Source organism: Cyprinus carpio, chromosome A7 (genome assembly GCF_018340385.1).
Source record: "Cyprinus carpio isolate SPL01 chromosome A7, ASM1834038v1, whole genome shotgun sequence".
In the NCBI taxonomy this organism is placed as follows: domain Eukaryota; kingdom Metazoa; phylum Chordata; class Actinopteri; order Cypriniformes; family Cyprinidae; genus Cyprinus; species Cyprinus carpio.
In genome coordinates, this window is record NC_056578.1 from 13,176,525 (window position 1) to 13,194,245 (window position 17,721).

Sequence of the window (17,721 nt, forward strand, 5' to 3'; positions counted from 1 at the left end):
AGAAGATATTTTGAAAAATGTGGGTAACCACACAAATGCTAGTTCCTATTGACTTCCATAGTATGGGGAAAAAAGTGGAAGTCAATGGAGACTAGTAACCCAATACCCAAATTCTTTAAGCTATCTTTTATGTTCAACAGAAAAAAAAAAAAAAAAAAAAAACTAATAAAGGTGTGGAACAGCATGAGGGTGAGTAAATAATGACAGAATTTTCATTTTTGGGTGAACTTTCCGTTTAATTCCATGCATAAATTTTACTATTCATTACAAATGCAATGCAAATGTCTTCATATTAATCTTAATGTAATATCTGCAATTCTGATGATGAACCCTTTGGATTGGTTTATTATCCAACTCTAATCTTTACACATCTGACACACAGTCACTGTAAAAGATCTGGAAGTTCTTGTCCACCTCCATTTTGCCCTTGAGAAACTTCTCCAGATTCTTGATGGGAACCTCCACCATGTGGTTGTTCACACGATCATTAAGACCGTAGGCGCCGAAAGCTGGAAACTTGTACCGCTCTGAGTAGGGAGCGTTGTGATCGTAATCTGTGCAGCAATAGGCTGTCCACATGAATTCTGGGATGGTGACACGATCTAGGTTATCTCGTCGAATCATGTTACCTGATGTTGTCACACCCGTGATCACATAAGCCTTTCCGTGACAATAGTTGTTGAGCCGTTTGCGGGTAACTTCTACCTGTGTGCTCCAGGGACCAGAATTGAACTCCCTTATCAGGGGAACTACATTGGTCAATGTGTAGGTGGCAGCTTTGTCCAGCGGGTCTGCCTGATGCTCATCTGGGTTCATTTGGCTGCGTTCATATTGCACTACATCGGCGTAGTCTTCTAACACAGCCTGCGTGTCTTCAAAGTTTTTGTGCATTAAGGAAGACTGGGGAAAGGGTTCCATGTTACTGCTTCCTTTCTCAGTTGCCAGCTGTGCAAAATGAGAAATGCAGGTGATTAAGATGGATTTAGATTCCCAGAAGCATAACGAGAAAGAGGAATAAACACCCTTGTCAAATCTAATGATTAAAATACCCAGATCACATTCAAACATTTCAGGAGAGAAACATTCAAATTCTGTACACACGGACACACACACACACACACACACACACACACATATATATTTGTATTGAAACATATTATTAATTGATTGTTTGATTGATTGCAAAGTCAGGTAAACATTCAAAAGTTTGGGTGGTATTGTGTTTTTCAGTCTGTTATGCTCACCCAGTCTGCTTTGATTTGATTAAAATAAGAGTGATATTGTAAAATGTTAATAAAAGTTGATTTTAATATATTTTAAAGTGTAATTTATTCCTGTGATGACAAAAATGAATTTTCAACACCAATCATTCCAGTCTTAAATTACATGATCAATAAAAAATCAAAAAAAAATGCATATATTTGTAAAAAAAAAAAAAAAAAAAAATTTTTTATTCGTTAAAAAAAAATTGTGCTACTTAAAGTCATTGTGGAAAATATAATAAATATGTTATTCTTAGCACACACTCACCTGTGGTTCAAACATCCAGGGAAGGTCTACCCATTTCTCCCCATCTGATTTCTTGAAGGTGTATGCTGAGTAGATGGGGATGTGTTTTTTGGGGTCATAGAGGGTAACAAAGCGAGGCTTGTCCACGTAGTGCTGGCAGATCTTTTTTAGGGAAGTACTGAGGTAACCTCGTGGTGGAGTGCCCATATAAAGGAAATCCTTACAGCGATCTACTTGGGAGAAGTCGTCCACCAGCCCGGCTTGTGATTTTAATATCAAACACATCAGTGGGATCAGCAAGGTTCCAAACCAGGACCAGCAAAAGACTGTGAGATTCATGTTTCCGAAAAAGTTTAAATTGTTGTCTTTCTTCTTTGTATAATGTTCTTTGGACTGACCTAGGTAGGACAGTATCACAAGAAAGAATCAGAAAAAAAACCCTCCCTTTTCTGTGGCTGGTTTCTTCACTGTCTCCAATGGACTGTCTTTATCTCTTTTAAAATTGACTGACTTCACTGGTAGGTGGAGAATAAAATAAGAGCCACTGAATTTCTAATGCAGAGTACAAAGTACATGCAAAACCATGTTCGGAAAGTAATACAATACAATTATACAAACTTCAAAATTGATAAGACAAATTTCAGTGTTGCATTATCCTCATCAACATGCAAATCAGCAAGGTAAATTTGCTCACTGCTGGGCGATTGTTCATTGGCTCCTTAAAGGTGAATATAGTTTTCTGGTCAGCCAGCAACCTGAGCCTGAATAGGATGTGATAGAAAAGAACAGTGACTTTAAATTTAACTAAATGCTAATTTTAGACAAATGTTTGAGTAATATGCAATCACATGTGATTATCTGAATGAAACACTCAATAATCTACGCAAATGTGAGAACAATAAATTGCTAATGCTATATGGACTGTTAACTGACTTATCTTTCCATTTTGCACCTAGGTTTGTACTTAGTTCAGTAAAAAACGACAAGTAATCTTACACACCCTTTCCACAATAACAGTAGATCAGACTGTAACTATTGATTAGTCACCAGTGAATTGTGTTCACAATTTCAGCAGTTTAAACATCTTTAAATTCACATTCATAAACACACTATATCAACAATATATATTTAAATGCAGTGCTATAAGCCATGTAAAGTCATGGACACACATCTTACTCTGCAGTATGGCATTATAATATGGAAATCATCTACAAAGAGTAGAACAAAGTCTGACAGGTGACTTCATTCTCTTCTCAGGTAGGGTAGTCTTGGATGACTGCATTTAAATTAAATAAAAAAATATTACAGCACAGGCATAGAGCACTTAGTTTCCAAAAGCTAAATCTGGATTTCCTTAGCTCTCTTGCCAGCATCTGCAGCAAGCCACACTCACTGGACACATATATATATATATATATATATATTTAAATTTCTTTTTTTATTAGTTTATTTACATTATTCTATTGACTGGTTCTTAATTCATTATCACTGAGCAGATGCTTAAATTTTATGTTCACAAATTCTTCCTAACACTAAAATATATCAGCATGATCAAAACCTAATGAAACTTTTTGCTCAGTTTGGGAATAAATTGAGGTGTTTTTTCCTCCTCCATATTCCCAATACTATACACACACACATATTTTTTTTCCCCCAAAGGTTCAATAAACTTTCCCATTTAAACTAAACAATTTTTTCTGACAACTATTACATATGTAAGGCTTTACACCTTACAGGCTTGAGTAGCTTTCATTCACTTCCTATTGATATGTGTATTATCTGTGAGACAGTCTTTGAAAAAGATGCTCACGCTTTTGTCCATGCCTGTCTGATTTTTTAGGAAGGTCTCTAAAGCTTTCAAAGGCACTTCTGTAACACTGTGTCCCGCTATCTCATTCAAAGCATATGCTGCATAAGTGGGAAACATGTACCGTACATCATAGGGTGAATTTCGATCAAACCGTGGACAGCAATAAGTGGACCACAAGTGCTTTGGGACAACCATGCGGTCCTCTCTTCCTCTTCGAATGGTCACCCCTGATACAGTCACCCCAGTCACCACATAGGCAGCACCACGGCAGAAGTTATTCAGGCAGCAGCGCACTGTATACATAATATACATGGTCCAAGGACCCTCTAAGAAGTCTGTGATCTGAGGCACCACATTTGTCCAAGTAGCTGCTTTGTCTTGGTTGTGTGCCTGGTGCTGGTCAGGGTTAAGTGGGCCACGCTCAAACTCCACTGCATCAACATAGTCTGCTTGCACAGCCTGGCTCTCCTCAAGCAGTTGGTCGGTTTCACCACTAGAGGGCAACCCTCTCATGTTTCCACTTTCATCAGCAGAAACCAGCTGGGGAAAAAAAAAAACAAGAAATCAAAAACCATATAGAAGCTCATTTTAACAAGGGGGTAAGGAAGTCGACCGGAAGTTGAAGTCGGCCGCGTGCCGCCATCTTGTAGCAGAACTTCACTTGCGTTAGCATCCCATTGACTCCCATTCATTTTGGCGTCACTTTGACAGCGAATAACTTTACATCTGAGGTGTTTAAAGACTCCATTTGTCCATTATTTATTTCTAAAGATACACGACAATGTATAAACGGCTCCATTACCTTCTATGTTACATTATGGCCCCGAAGAAACAGTTTTTGTAAAAAATAGGCTAACGATTGCGTCATAACCACTCGACTCTCTGTCGCACAGTAGAGAAATCACCGTACAGACAGGAGGAGAAGCTCGCAGGCAATCGGGGAGACGTCAAGAGATATGGCGTACTGGCGTTACATTTTAAAATACTATACAAAATAATTAATCAGAATACTTACTCCTGCTCACTCAGGCCAAAGAACTCCCCGCTCAAGCTCGCCGTCTCTGCAAGATTAACTATGGCAGTTTGCATGCACAGCTACTAGAAGATTTACATCTGTCAGACAGGTTGCTGACGTCATCAAGTTTAGTTTGAGTCTGCGCGTCAGAAACGGAAGTTCTAAAAATCGCTAAAAATGGGCTTCACTTGTCTCAATTGAGTTCCAATGGGGTCGCTGTGTCCATTTCTTTTACTGTCTATGATATTAACAGAGCAATAAAAGTATGTGGACAGTAACAATAAGTGTTATGTGGTGATTTCACTGTTGTCAAAATAAAGACTAATTTGTTTAAATGATGTAGAAGATTTTAAATTTTATAAAATACACAAATTATTTATTTATTTTATTTTAAATATCCAGAGACCAAATTAAAGAGCAGGTCATATGGTATTTTAAAGTGTCCTAATATTGTGTTGGAGTGCCCTACAACAGGTTTAAATGCATCTAAGATCAGAAAACATTGTAATTTTCTCAGAATATACATTTAATATTAGAGTCATTTGCCAATGATTAGGAAATGATTCGTTTCAAGCAAGTTCGGAGCAAGCCCCTCCCTTCCTCAAGCCTACTCTACTCTGATTGGTCAGCTGGCCAAACCTGTTGTGATTGGCACAGAGATGAGTCCTTGAGCCAGTTAGCCAGAGCTACCATTGACAAAGCACCTTTACATAAAACAATAATATAATCAATCCGTTCTTATAATGACATAAAATACAAAAACACTTATGCAAGCGAATCGTGCCCACAGCTAACAGTTAGCTGATAAACTGTGAACACTAGGTGGGATACGTTAGCCGAGTGCTAACGTGACTAACTGATTAAACAATACAGTTTGTAAACCAAAATGTGTCTACTGTAATGTTTGAAGAACAACAGACAAAAGACGCTCACAGGAGCACCAGCCGAAATCACTCATCTCTCCCGCATTAACCCTGTAACTGCCAGTGCAGCACAATAAACAGCAGTTTCACAATTATTATAAAGTCTGTGTGCTACACTACATTCTTCATTATTAAACAAAGTATTTAGAACGACGTCAGTCTACAATAATCGACATATTCTTAGGTTCACTGCGAATTTTTAGAACTACTTCAGTAAGACAGTAATATCATGCTTTACCTGGAAACACATTATATGTACTTTGAAAAGATAGAAAGCATATATAAAAAAAATTAACATAGTAATAGTTATTTAACACGGGCTACAACTACACAGAAACAATTTGCAACTTTAAAATACTGATCAGACAACACAACGACAAACAATTCACATATCTCAATACAATTGTCATTGAAGACCTAGAAGCTAAACGGTGCTTACACAACAAACCAAACAATTATTAAGCATGCTACATAAAACGTAAAAGCAACAATTATTAATAACACTTACAGGTTGTGATACGGAGGAGGAAGCTGATGCAAATACACTTGGAACTGAACCTTCCTTCAATATCAGCCGGCTCGCTAATCCAAGTTTGATTGCATATAAGTTGGTAAAGCAATCGTCTTCAAAATGGCGTGAACAAAGCACAAGGCTCGGACTATACTTCTGTGGTACACTTGTATATATGAATTGTAGCCACTTAGTCTTCAAATGCTCATCCTTGGGCAGATGAAAAAAGTTTGCTTTTGAGTCGCACTTCAGATCACAGCGTCTCGTCGCCATGATGTTTTCTAGTTTTCACTGGCGTCTTGGAGCGCAATAAGTGGGCGTATCGTATTCAAATAACTTGACAAGTTGACGTCATCTAGTCAGAGAAAAAGCTTCGGTCTTCTAACGATTCATAAAAATGACTCAGAGTCGACTCTTACTTTTGAAAGACAATAACTTTATATACGGTGCACTGTCATATTTCAAACTTTGCAGGATGTTTTTGTTCACTTAGATCTATGTTACACACTACATGAAAGGTAAATTTCAAAATTCCATGATAGGTGCTCTTTAAGGTAATCTGCTACCTGTGGTTCATACATCCAGGGTGTGTCCATCCTCCTCTGTTCATCTGATTTTTTGAAGGTGTAAGCCGAATAAAGTGCCAAACGATGACTGCTGTCATGGCATAACGTAGTTTATCTCCATAGCGTTGGCATATTCTCTTCAGGTTGCCCCCTCGGATACCTGTGGGTTCTGTATGCATGTAGAACTGACTGCATTCTTTAAAGCTGTCGGAGACCGTGCCAAGTACACCCGGCTGCAGCCTGCAGATCGAGGCGGGGCTGCACGTGTCGCCCCGCCCCATACCTACTCTGATTGGTTCGATCGTCTTTCATAGACAGACATGATAGGAAATGTGTGTGTAGTTAGTGTAGGACGGATTATGTTGTTTAAAAAGCTAAAAACGCTGTGCAGTTTACAAAGCCTTTATTATAATGCACAGTTGTTTGTTGTTAACTTGTCTCACTATTTCTGATTTATTGAATCACGAGATGTTAGCTGCTGCAAGTTTAATCTTCTGAACCAGTCGAATACACAAATTAATCACTGGGACATTCTAAAGCGCTTAATGTGAAAGTACGTGGCGTTATGCATTAAAGGGTTAGTTCAGCCAAAAACAAGTAGGGGTAACTGCAGCCTGGAGCAATGGGCGTGCCAAAAGGTGGGGGCGTGCCGAAAGGTGTGGGGCGTGCCAAAAGGTTTTTCATTGGTGAAACGAAAGGTAGGGGGCGTGCCAAAAGGTAATGCGAAAGATGGCTGTAAAAAAAAAAAAAAAAAAAAAAAAAAAAAAAAAACCTGGCGAGCCATATACTCTTAATCGCAGATTAAAAGGAAACCATAAATTCAACATAATCCAAATTTAATTCTTCCAAGGTAAAAACGGCGTTAATGATATTAAGAATATTATTTTAAATTACTTTTGAAATTACCTTCAAAACTTCTGCATGGCAGGGGTTACTGACGTCATCGCCGCAAGTTTAGGTCTTGATTTATCAATAATCAAAAACAAATTACAATTATTTTTCGAGAATACAAACGTCTCTTAACACGGTTAGTCGCACTAGCTGTTCTTAAGTTAAAGTCAAAAGTTGTATTTGTTAACATTAGTTAATGCACTGTGAAGTGAACTAACAAGAAAAAACAACGAGCAGCTGTATTTTATAAACTAACAAAGTTTAATAAACACTGTATCAAATGTATTGCTCATAGTTAATGTTAGTTAATACATCAATGTCAACAAATGAAACCTTATTGTAAAGTGTTACCCTCGAAAAATGTTTTGCCTGATAGAGAAAAATACATAGTTGACAAAACTAAATTACTAAATTATAAAATTTAAAAATTAGTCAGAAGAGTTTAGTAACCTTATGTTAAGTGGCATAAGCAAACAGACACACCTTTATCCACTAAAACATTTATTTAGCTTTCAGTTTCAGCCGCCAATTCAAGTACAAAAAATATATATATTTATAGATAGATAGATAGATAGATAAACCACTCATTCATTCATTCATTCATTCTGTAGTAGCAGTCCATAGAACAGAATCCAGCTCTTTGTCTGAAAAGAAAGCTGTGAAGACCCCCTTCTTTCCGAGACCACAGTATCTACAGCCATCACACCTGCTGAGCTCAAACTCACTCTGTAGGTCTTCCTCACATCTGGACTGACAGACTTCCAGTCAACGATACCTACACAAGAAAAAAACAAATGTTGAGAGATTCAAACAAAAAGTAACCAATAAGTAGAACTAAATACAAATTAAAAAAGACCGCAAGTGTTGTCACTAGCAGAAGCGCAAGTGTCTGAGAGTGCAAGTGCAAGTCTGCAGCCAGACCCTTCTCCATTATATTATAATATAATTGTACTGCAGACTCTTCACTGAGACAGTCATTTTTGTTACCAAAAGTACATATGATTCCTGTGCATGTTTTCTAAAAGAATGGAATCACAAAAAAGGTTATACCACAGGTTATACTAAAATTTGGTTCATGTGCATGTACAACTCCAACATGTTGGATTAACTTCAAAAGAGTGAATGTCCTTCGAGTGCACTTTGTGTAATGGTACAGTTGAGGCATGAGGATCTAATACAAAAGGCTGATCAGAGGAAAGTTACTGGCAGTGCAATACTCAAACTTCTAATGCTGAGAATGAGCCTCTGAAGGAAAGTCAGTGTCTTTCTCAGGTATGTTGGATATGCAATGTTGAAAGCAAAATACATCCAGAAGGCTGTTATGAAGGCTTCACCAAGGCTGGTGCACTGACACACGTCTATTCCATCTTCTGTCACCACACTGAACCCTCCTCCTATGATTACCATTTTCCAGTCAGTATCCATCAGCTGTATGGTAGGAAATGGTGTAACAGGGTCCCCCTACATAAAAAAAAAATAAATAAATAAAAAATTATAATAATTTAAAAAAAAGAAGACACTTTTCATATTCATCAGATTCTGTTCCATCCTCTTTGGCTCAGACAGTGTAGCTACATACAGTGCAGAACTGCAAAAACTATTAGAAGCTAATGTATAAGGGTCACAATATACGATGCATTTCATGTTCTTGTATACACTGATAAATCTTACATTGTTTTCTAAAACTATTGTTTTAAATTTTTAACAGATGGGCTAAAAGGGTACAGAAGAATAAAATATTACATGAAAAGATTTGAAACAAGATATTTTATAATTGATGATTTTTTTTTTACTATACTCACTCCAGCAGGTGTCCTTAAGTATGGGTGTGTTTGAGTACATCCTCCACAGACATTCCTTCTGTGCTTTCTCAGCGTCTCCAGGAGAATGTTTGTGCTGTGTGGTCTTTGACAGTCCAGGTGTCTGGATGTGTTTTCTGATACTCCCCAACACAAGTTTCCTTCATCAGAACAACAGAAACAGATCATGCTTAGACCGTGACAGATATGAGAAACATCTAAATACTTATTGAACAAGGTGCTTTAGATATAAAAAATAATAAAAACATTGAACTGCATAAACATTAAGATGATGGTCGGGCAGTGAAAAAGTGGAGTAGATACAAAAAAAGATTTAAATATCTGTAGTACAGTATCTTCCTTACACTGACCTGCACTAAGTGAAAATGTAAAATTGATTAACAGTGCAAAATAAATTATGCATATGGCAGTGTGCCTACATATGCTACAATAACCTGCAAGTGGTGCACGCTCTGCTTTAAATTTCCGATTTAGGGATGTGTCAGGTGTGCTAAAAACACAAATTTGACTGATTGTCATTTTCCAGCAAATAAAGATTACAATATATTGTTACTAAAATATCGTGTGTGATTATGTTGATAGCGATAAACCAATGGATTAAAAACAATGCAACTTACACAGTCATTTCCTTTTATATTTCTCTGGAAAGGGTTCTTCACAACCAGTATGTTGGCAACTTGAATATACTCTGCATTAGTTGGATACCCAGCAGAAAGGTAGAAACAAACTCTAAATTAGTTTTTTTTTATTTTATTTTGTCTAATCGTCTTCACAGATTGTGAATTGATCTTAGTTCAGTGGTAATAGCAGAGGTGGTAATAATTATTATACTTACAGGATGTATTCTGTACTGTATTGCACAAAAAGGACGCAGGAATAAACTATCAGCTCTGAGAGCTTCACCTTCGATGCAGATGCGCTCATCGTTCTGTCTCACTGTACATACAGTATGTCTGTCAACAACAATAAACCAATTACTAAAGCTGCAAGATATAACGCAAAGAGAAAATTATGATCGTATTGTAACAAGCTATCTTAATATACATATTTGTGGTATATAAATTATAGATAAACGTATGATGAATAATTACCTCACGTCTTATCGCCGCCACCTTCTCTTGTCTAAAGGAAATTACGTACATGTATATTTACCGCTGATTGGCCAACACAGTAAAACTCCTTTGACCAATGAGAAACCTTTTGGCACGCCCCTACCTTTCGGCACGCCCATTGCTCCAGGCTGCAGTTACCCCTGTCTCGCCAAAAACGAAAATTATGTCATTAATGACTCACCCTCATGTCGTTTCAAACCCGTAAGACCTCCGTTCATCTTCGGAACACAGTTTAAGATATTTTAGATTTAGTCTGAGAGCTTTCAGTCCCTCCATTGAAAATGTATGTACGGTATACTGTCCACGTCCACAGAGTGAGAAGCCTAGTTATCAGTGTTTGTAACAAAATTTCCAGTTTTCAAATGAAAAAAGACAGGCAGATCCATCTGTTCTTCCATGGTGTTCCAAGCCAGAATGATAACCTGAAAGAGCGAAAGCCACCATATGCAAAGCATCACCTCTACCCTGCCAGTCATACAGTATCTGTTTCTGACCAACAGAACACTGGGAGGTTTTGAAAAAAAGAATAATCACAGATTTAGCTTATGAATTATTTTGGCTGAATGAAATGGCAATGTAGGCTATGTCTCTTGAAACTAAATATAAGCACTGATCATATCCCGTGCAATAATTTACACATGGTTGACAATGGATTTAATTAGAAAGTGGTCATACAGAATTGCCTCATATGCCAAAATGTTCTTTAGGAATTATGGCATTTCTGTAAATACTCACAAGCTGAAGTATGAAGAAATTACAATACATAAAATGTTGTCCTTCCAGCAGGTTTATTCAAGATAGGGCGGGGACATTTACAAGGAACGCATAAGTTTCGTTTAACTTGTAAATGGTTTCGTTTCATGTTTTTTTCCCCCGTTCGGACCAAACCACTGAATAAAACGTTATTGTTACTTTTTTATACACACGTAAAGATTTTAAACCTATAACACTAATTCGGAGACAATACAAATATAAACGCATGCTTTTTACAAAACACTTAAAACAACACGGTAAATGCAGTCGAAATTAATTTCAAATAGACTTGGTTCAGTCTGCTAAACGTCACTTACTGTTGCGTTAGAAAATCTGAGTTACACCCTGAGAAATGCAGAGATTTTTCATCACTGGATGCGTGGACATCACTTGTAAGTATCCTTTGAAAAATTATAAACTATAAAAAGAACTGTTAATGAAACCCACTTAAATATTTAAAAGAATTCGACGTAGGCTACTTACATTTCTCTTTTTTTCATCTTACTATTAGACCAGTGGTTCCCAACCTTTTTCAACTCGCGGCCCAAATTAACTGACCCCGCTATTGTTGGGTTAATAACTTAGTACTCAGAAGCTAGATTGTTAACTGTATTTATTGAATGAACTAGGGCTTTGCGATATGGACAAAAAAAAAAAACTATCGCAATTTCTTTGATCAATTTTACGATTTCGATTTTAATCACAATTTGGACACACACACAGATATGCTTTACAGTCATAAATGCATTCAGGATGAATTTGAAACATATTTCCAAAAGAAAACCAATTAGATATATATATATATCCTGTGTCCAGGGACTTTTTTTCTTTTTTGCCATACGTTGTTCATAGAGCTCATTAATTGTAGCGGTGCCTCAGGTGTTGAAATAGATTTGTTATACATTATACAGGTTCACACGTAGGCCTACTCCGTCTGCAGTGCGTATACAGTATGTGTATGCGGTGCAGAAGCAGCAGCGAGAGCGCATTAATGTAACGCGCAACAAAATAAATCGAAAGCGCGAACCCGAACCCACCCACGCACGCACGCACATTTCTTTTGCTCTGTCACAAAACCAGACGCGCTTGCTCAGATACACGCTGCTCTCGCCCGGAGAAAGTCCGCGCACTCACAACTCTCTCTATGCTCATGTGCTAGATATTAATTATTTTCGCACGTTTTTATTTCTAGCCTTTTACCGCGTGCAGTGTGAACACTCTGATCCGTTAACATGGGCTCGGAAAAAAAGGCGCATCACATCTGTTCTCGCGCTAGGCGCGTTGCATTCTGATTAAATCGGATGGCATACTGCGGGAGGTCAGGGCCGCGGAAAATCGTGCTATAAAGCGATTTAGAAATCGCGCACGCTGAAATCGTGATTTTATGACAATTTCTATCGCACAGCCCTAGAATGAACTGGCAATGAACAGAAAATAACTCGGGCTTATTTAATTATATATATGAAATGATGTTATAATGTTATGACTTAGACATTTTTACATATATTAACAATATTATTATTTATTTTAATAGTAATTGGCGGCCCACCTTCAATACCATCGCGACCCACTAGGGGGCCGCGGCCCACAGGTTGAAAACCACTGAGTTGGACTAATAGTAATTAGTGTCTTATTCCTTCTTATTGTGATTTCAACTAGTTTATAAAGTAATATAAGTAATTTTTTTCACATTAGCTTAAGCTTTCCCATATGAAAATGGCATTTCAGATATTCACCTGGTAGATAATGTTAATATAATTTAGTTTAAATTATTATAATGCTAGTAGGCTAATACTCCTTGAACGTGTTTTTAAATTACCGTTTTTAAGTTAAGTTTGTAATCCGTTTAACGTTACCGTTTTGGTGCCATCTCTACAGTTAAGGTTTGGGTCTGTGTCAGGTGCATCCTCTCGACAAATAATAACCGACTGCAAAATTTGCATAATCCCCGCGAAAATACGAACAGAGTCTGACCTGCCCACAAACACTTCCACTAGTTAGTGCATTTACATCATGTTTAAGAAGACGCTGGCCTTTATCTTTGTTGGCTTCTAATCTTCTTAATTTGGACTAACAAGCTTTCCGAACCACAACCTGTAAGTACGATTAATATGTTGTGTATATTTTCAATTGAATGCTCAAAAAAAGTTTTTGTGCTAATATGTGATGTATACCTAGTGCAGCTTTAGGTTTCCAGGTAAAGCACAATATTACTATCTTACTGAAGTAGTTCTGATAATTCACTGTGAACCCACTATTTCCTAAGAATGTGTCGATTATTGTATACTTATGTTGTTCTAATTACTTCGTTTAATAATTAAAGAATGTAGTGTAGCACAGACTTTATAATCATTGTGAAATTGCTGTTTATTGTACTGCACTGGCAGTTATAGGGTTAATGTGGGAGAAACGAGTGAGTTACACTTGTGCTCCTGTGATACAACTGATCTGCGTTCTGATTAAAAGTTAAGACAGCGTAATTTGTCTGTCGTATTTCAAACATTACAGTAGACATATTTTGGTTTTCAAACTGTATTGTTTCATCAGTTAGTCACGTCGGCTAACTTATCCACCAAGTGTACACAATTTAGTAGCTAAACTTTAGTTGTGGGCACGATTCGCTTGCATAAGTGTTTTTGTATTTTATGTCATTATTATAATAACAGATTGGAGCACTATTTTACTGTTTTATGTAAAGGTGGTTTGTCAATGGTAGCGCTGGCTAACTGACTCAAGGACTCATCTCTGTGCCAATCACAAAAGGCTTGGCCAGCTGACCAATCAGAGCAGAGTAGGCTAATGGAAGGGAAGGGTTTGCTATGAACTTGCTGAGAAGGGTCTGGCTGCAGACTTGCACTTGCACTCTCAGACTTGCATTCTCACACTCTAAGACACTTGCACTTCCGCTAGCGACATCACTTGCAGTGTTTATTTTTTTTATTTTGTTCTATTCATTGATAACTTTTTGTTTGAATCTCTCAACAATAGCCAGGTGGCGAAGACAAGAAAAAATAAACTAAATTACAATGTCACTTGCAATCGCCACTTGCACTCTCCGCTACCTGTGACATCACTTGCAATCAACACAAATCGTGCATGTTGCCAATGGAGACAAGACGCTGTGGTGGTGATTAAACGATTAAAACTAATTCACTATGTGGTGGGGGAGGCGTGGTTCAGCGAGGTCTGCGACGGGAGAGCAAGTGAGGAGACGAGCGGTGGTAAGTGGGCCAAGTGAAAAACGATTAACACCTGGATCTCGTTGCAGTGATTGGCATGGGGAACCGGTATTTAAGCCGGCTGAGGACCGGCGAGAAGGGAGAGAGGGCTGGGGACTCGTGGGAGTGAGAAGCTGTGGAGCTACAAACCCCAAAGATAGGAAGACTACAATAGTGCGAAGTAGAGAACTACTGTGAACTGCATGCGCATGTGGCGCGATTGTTTATTTGTTTTTATTGTTTTGTGTCAAATAAAGTATCCCACGAGCCTCAGCACGCCGACCCCGGTCTCCTTCCTCTTTTACTTGAACGAACTTTGTTACACTGGTGCCGAAACCCGGGAGTATTAAGGGGGGTACCTATCGGGCCTTGGTGGATTCAGGTTGTAACCAGACCTCCATCCATCAAAGCCTGATACAAGCAGGGGCATTGGATACGGGCCGCATGGTTAAGGTGAGGTGTGTGCACGGGGATATAGTGGAATACCCCGTAAAAGCCATAGCCATCCAATTTAGGGGCCAAAAGCATAATGTGGAGGTGGCTGTTAGTCCGCGCCTCCGGCATCCGCTAATCTTGGGAACCAATTGGCCAGCCTTTGAGCAGTTATTGGGGTGTTTAACAGTGGATGCCTCGGGGGAAAAGGGACGGCAAGGGGGGGGGGCGAGCACGCAGGTGGGAGAATCTGTGCCGGGACCTAGTGGGGCGGTCTCAGGGGAACCGAGCGGCCTGGCGAGGCTAAACCTTTCCAGCCGCGATGACTTTCCCCTGGAACAGTCCCAGGATGAGACCCTCAAACATGCTTTCGAGCAGGTCCGTGCCATCGATGGGCAGGTTCTCCACCCTGACCGCGCGCTCTCCCATCCGTATTTTGCCATTATTAAGGACCGGTTGTATCGAGTGACCCGCGACGCTCAGACAAAGGAAGATACAACCCAATTGTTAGTACCTTGGAGCCGTCGGGAAATGCTTTTCCAGACGGCGCATTGTAATCCTATGGCAGGGCATTTAGGAGTGACGGCGACACTAAATCGTCTTATGACCCGATTCTTTTGGCCGGGCATTCACGAGAACGTGCGCAGGTGGTGCGCGTCTTGTCGGGAATGTCAGTTGGTAAACCCACCGGCCGCCCCAAAGCGCCATTGCGCCCTATTCCTCTAGTGCAGGTCCCCTTCGAACAAATTGGTATGGACCTCATCGGGCCATTAGAACGATCAGCACGGGGACATCGTTTTGCGTTAGTCATAGTGGATTACGCAACACGATATCCTGAGGCAGTGGCGCTCCGCAACATCTCGGCAAAGAGTGTGGCGGACGCCCTGTTTCGTTTAATCTCCCGCGTGGGAATCCCGAAAGAGAATCTCACAGACCAGGGCACCGCGTTTATGTCACGCACATTAAGCGAATTGTATGGATTGTTGGGCACTAAAGCAGTGCGTACCAGCATCTATCACCCACAAACGGACGGCCTGGTCGAACGATCCGGAAGTTCGTACAAGAAGACGCGGAAAATTGGGACTGTTGGCTAGAACCCCTCTTATTTCGCTGTGCGCGAGGTCCCCCAAGCCTCCACGGGGTTTCCCCCTTCGAGCTTCTTTATGGAAGCCAGCCCCGAGGGGTGTTAGACGTCCTAAAAGAAACTTGGGAGGACGGACGTTCGGATAGTAAAAACGAAATTCAATATGTCCTGGACCTGAGAGCAAAACTCCATACACTGGGGCGGCTCTCTGTGGAGAATTTGCTTCAGGCCCAGGACAGGCAAAGCCAGCTGTATAACCGGGGGACTAAGTTACGAGAATTTTGCACTGCCAGATAAAGTGCTCGTATTACTCCCAACCTCTAGCTCCAAATTATTAGCAAAGTGGCAAGGACCCTTTGAGGTCACACGGCGGATAGGAGATCTCAATTATGAAGTAGTTCGGACAGATAGAGGCGACTCACGGCAAATCTACCACCTCAACCTCCTTAAAAAATGGAGCGCGGAGGGGTCAGTGTTGCTAGCGACGGCAGTGAGTGAAGAGGAGGATCTCGGGCCAGAAGCGATCATTAAAGAGAAATCCCTCAGGAGTCCCACAGGTATTGGGTGAGCCCGATAGTTTTGGTGCCTAAAACGGACGGCTCGGTGCGGTTTTGTGTGGACTATCGCAGGGTGAACGCAGTATCAAAATTTGATGCTTATCCAATGCCGCGGATTGACGAGCTGCTCGATCGGTTAGGCACGGCTCGCTTTTACTCGACACTGGACTTAACAAAGGGATATTGGCAGATCCCCTTATCTCCCATGTCCAAAGAAAAAACAGCCTTCACCACGCCGTTTGGATTACACCAATTTGTGACGCTTCCTTTCGGTTTGTTCGGGGCCCCAGCTACGTTTCAGCGCCTCATGGATTGAGTGCTGCGACCCCATGCTGCATATGCCGCTGCCTACTTGGATGATATCATCATCTACAGTGGGGACTGGCAGCGGCATATGGAGCATGTGAGGGCTGTCCTCGGGGCGCTGAGACGGGCAGGGCTAACGGCCAACCCGAAGAAGTGCGCAGTTGGGCGGGTGGAGGTAAGGTATCTGGGCTTCCACTTGGGCCATGGGCAGGTGCGTCCCCAAATTGATAAGACGGCAGCCATTGCGACCTGCCCCAGGCCCAAGACCAAAAAGGAGGTGAGGCAGTTCCTGGGGCTGGCGGGATATTATAGGAGGTTTATTCCTCGTTATTCGGACCTCACCAGCCCGCTGACTGACCTCACTAAAAAAGGAGGTACCAGATACGGTCCAGTGGACGGAGCAGTGTCAACAGGCCTTTACCCGGGTTAAGGCTGCCCTGTGTGGCGGACTGCTCCTGCACTCTCCTAACTTTTCTCTCCCCTTTCTGTTGCAGACCGTTCATATTCTGCTGTTCTGTGGCCACGGATTTACCGGTCTTGTCTTTTTCTTGCAGGAGCCAGTACGTTATAGTAGTGAATTAGTTTTAGTCGTTTAATCACCACCACATCGTCTTGTCTCCATTGGCAACATGCCCGATTTGTGTCGACTGCAAGTGGCGTCACAGGTAGCGGAGAGTGCCAGTGGCGATTGCAAGTGACATTGTAATTTAGTTTCTTTTTTCTTGTCTTCGCCACCTGGCTACTGTTATTATATGTTGAGAGATTCAAACAAAAAGTTATTGATAAATAGAACAAAATAAAAATAAAGACTGCAAGTGAGGTCGCTAGCGGAAGTGCAAGTGTCTGAGAGTGCAAGTCTGAGAATGCAAGTCTGAGAGTGCAAGTCTGAGAGAGCAAGTCTGCAGCCAGACCCTCTTGGACTTGCTTGGAACGAACCCTTTCGAAATCATTGGCAAATGACTCTAATATTAAATGTATATTTTGAGAAAATTACAATGTTTTCTGACCTGAGATGCATTTAAACCTGTTGTAGGGGACTCCAACACAATATTAGGATAAGTTTGCAATGATAAGTTTATTTAGCTCTTCCTGTCCTATAGTTGTAAAGCGCTGCAGTCTTTGGGTGCGATGGATGAAGCTGAAGTATTAGACACTGTAGAATCTACATTTGTTATTGTATTTCTGATGTTATCTATTTTATCATTGAAGAAATG

The 17,721-nt window shown here is 40.2% G+C and overlaps 2 protein-coding genes and 1 long non-coding RNA gene across 4 annotated transcripts in view; 1 reads left to right on the plus strand and 2 right to left on the minus strand.

The window, feature by feature from the left end:
- Positions 1–228: 228 nt before the first annotated feature.
- LOC109100063 (endonuclease domain-containing 1 protein-like) lies at positions 229–6,526 on the minus strand. The gene is made up of 5 exons (XM_042759736.1): positions 6,335–6,526; positions 3,446–3,859; positions 2,204–2,270; positions 1,531–1,907; positions 229–945 (listed from the first exon to the last, which is right to left on the minus strand). The coding sequence occupies exons 4-5, from the start codon at positions 1,846–1,848 to the stop codon at positions 364–366; spliced, it is 900 nt and encodes a 299-aa protein (XP_042615670.1). The 5' UTR covers positions 1,849–1,907; positions 2,204–2,270; positions 3,446–3,859; positions 6,335–6,526; the 3' UTR covers positions 229–363.
- A 1,959-nt stretch (positions 6,527–8,485) lies between these two features.
- LOC122145454 lies at positions 8,486–10,193 on the minus strand. 2 transcript variants are annotated; one of them, XR_006160337.1, is made up of 4 exons: positions 10,137–10,193; positions 9,663–9,998; positions 9,028–9,185; positions 8,486–8,686 (listed from the first exon to the last, which is right to left on the minus strand). It is a non-coding gene; the product is annotated as an uncharacterized LOC122145454 (long non-coding RNA). The 2 variants fall into 2 exon arrangements; XR_006160336.1 differs by lacking the exon at positions 10,137–10,193 and having other exon boundaries at positions 9,663–10,101.
- A 1,026-nt stretch (positions 10,194–11,219) lies between these two features.
- The window catches only part of LOC109058638 (interferon-induced very large GTPase 1-like), a 29,140-nt gene continuing 22,638 nt past the window's right edge, over positions 11,220–17,721 (plus strand). The window contains 1 exon segment of the mRNA XM_042759745.1: positions 11,220–11,302. The gene's annotated coding sequence lies outside the window, so the exon portion shown is untranslated.

Bases quoted from the DNA above. Each gene is read 5' to 3' on its own strand.
- LOC109100063 (XM_042759736.1), bottom strand. From the start codon at position 1,848: ATGAATCTCACAGTCTTTTGCTGGTCCTGGTTTGGAACCTTGCTGATC. The intron at 946-1,530 runs GTGAGTGTGTGC...CATTTTGCACAG, and splicing joins CCTGGATGTTTGAACCACAG to CTGGCAACTGAGAAAGGAAG.